Source organism: Euphorbia lathyris, chromosome 3 (genome assembly GCF_963576675.1).
Source record: "Euphorbia lathyris chromosome 3, ddEupLath1.1, whole genome shotgun sequence".
NCBI lineage: Eukaryota > Viridiplantae > Streptophyta > Magnoliopsida > Malpighiales > Euphorbiaceae > Euphorbia > Euphorbia lathyris.
This window is the reverse complement of record NC_088912.1, coordinates 44,958,748-44,960,686: the sequence shown is the minus strand read 5'-3', so window position 1 is coordinate 44,960,686 and position 1,939 is coordinate 44,958,748. Positions and strand designations below refer to the sequence as shown.

Below are 1,939 nucleotides of genomic sequence, written 5' to 3'. Positions count from 1 at the left end.
ATCCAAAATTTTTTTTTTGCTTGTTAGGCTTGCTTTAAATCTAAATTTCTATTTTTTTTTTTTTGCATATTAGGCCTTACTCCCTAAATACAATTTTTTTATTAGACACGATTATTTTTATATGTTAAGAATCTTGACCACTTAGATTCTAACACATATATACGGAAAAAAAAATTAAACAAATTCGATTTAGCAAAAAAAAATTGATTTTTGACCATTCAAATTATAATACAATATATATAGAAAAAATTTGAACAAGCTCGATTTAGCAAATTTTTTTTTAACACATGTACGTATAAAATCGATCCCAATTGACCAATGTTGTACTGCTAATGCCCATTTTCAATGAAATGCATGTTTTCATATTGAATTTTAGATATTTTCAATGAAATACATGTTTTCATATTGAATTTAGCCCTCTTTTGATTGGGGTCGATTTTACGCCCCAATTGACCAATACTGTACTGCTAATGCCAATTTTCAATGAAATACATGTTTTCATCATTCTCCCTTTTGGAAATAATTTGACTGAAGTTATTTACTCAACTTTTTTCACATTGAATTTAGTCCTCTTTTGATTTGAAAAAAAAAAAGAAAAAAAACTCATGGCATTCATTTAGACGATTAATGAAATTGGAAGAGTTAAACCAAAGTTGCCTTCTACGCTTACTTGGCTTGCAAGGAAAATGAGAAATAAATTCTTATATATATGCCTTAAAAATCCCTCCTGTAAAGCTCTTCAACTTAACTAGAAACGATAAAAAAAAAAAAAGTATTTACATGGTTTGAGTTTTCAATTAACTCAAACAAAAATCATCGATCTTCACTAACTAAAGGTCTGTCTTCTAAATTATGATCTGGCCAAGCATGAAGTAACATGGATAAAAAGATCTTGTGAGCAAGGAATTGTCAAACCACCCATTGGATGATCAAATCCGAATTCATCTTCAGCTTTACTCAGTAAATCTTGAAAAGAAGGTTGGTTCAAGAATGGTAATGGAACCAAATATCTCTTCTTCTCGCTTTCTCCAACATACACTGCTAAGAAACCTTTTGGCACTTCCATATTTCTTGATGAACCTTTCTTTATAGTTGTGCGAACAAGGCCAGGCAAGCGTAAACCCATTTTATCTGGTCTAGACTATTGTTTGAAAATGAGAAATATGATTCAGGAGGATGATCAAGAAAGAAAGAAAGTTGTTTCTTATGTAAGAGTTAATAAGAACACTTGGGTGTGTAGATTTATAAAATAGTATATATATGAATTTGGGCAACAACTATTGGGGTGAGATATAAAGATGAATGAGATGGAATCACATGGTTTTGTCATTTAACTAATAAACATTTTGAGACATACTTCTGTAGTTGATTTGAAGATCATATGCTGCATTAAGACATGAGTATGTCCTACCATAAAGCTATGGAGTAGTAGATAAAGATTTGAAAAATACAGTTGGGAAAATCGGTGCTCATTGTCATATAGAATTAATATTCGGATTAGGTGTGTTTTGTTGGGATAATGAAGAAGTTTGAACTTTTCTACAGGATATAAATTAGATTGTGCACAGCTAGTACAAAATGGTATGAGTTTTGTTAGGTACTTTAGAATTAAGGATTTACATGCTTTGATTAGATATACTAATTATGGTGGTGCAAAACAAATATAATAATAAAATAGCGGTAATCAATATAAATTCGAACACTTTAATTATAAAGTTTTCACAAATTGTATTTTGCCTTTATGTTAAGGTACCATAGATAATACATATATATATGATCATGCTGTTTCTCAGATCCGAAATTACTATAAAATTTCAATCAAAATAGAGGAGTTTATCCAAACCTGAGTTCAGCACCACCAATATTAGTCTAATAGAAAATTGAAACCATTCAAATGGAAATAGTTACGTCAAAAAGAAAAAGAGAATAACTTACTGTT

The 1,939-nt window shown here is 29.7% G+C and overlaps 1 protein-coding gene across 1 annotated transcript; it reads right to left on the bottom strand.

Moving 5' to 3' along the window:
* Positions 1-714: 714 nt before the first annotated feature.
* Positions 715-1,534, bottom strand: LOC136221630 (auxin-induced protein 15A-like). Its single transcript, XM_066009023.1, has one exon. The coding sequence runs from the start codon at positions 1,124-1,126 to the stop codon at positions 851-853; it is 276 nt and encodes a 91-aa protein (XP_065865095.1). The 5' UTR covers positions 1,127-1,534; the 3' UTR covers positions 715-850.
* Positions 1,535-1,939: the final 405 nt, after the last annotated feature.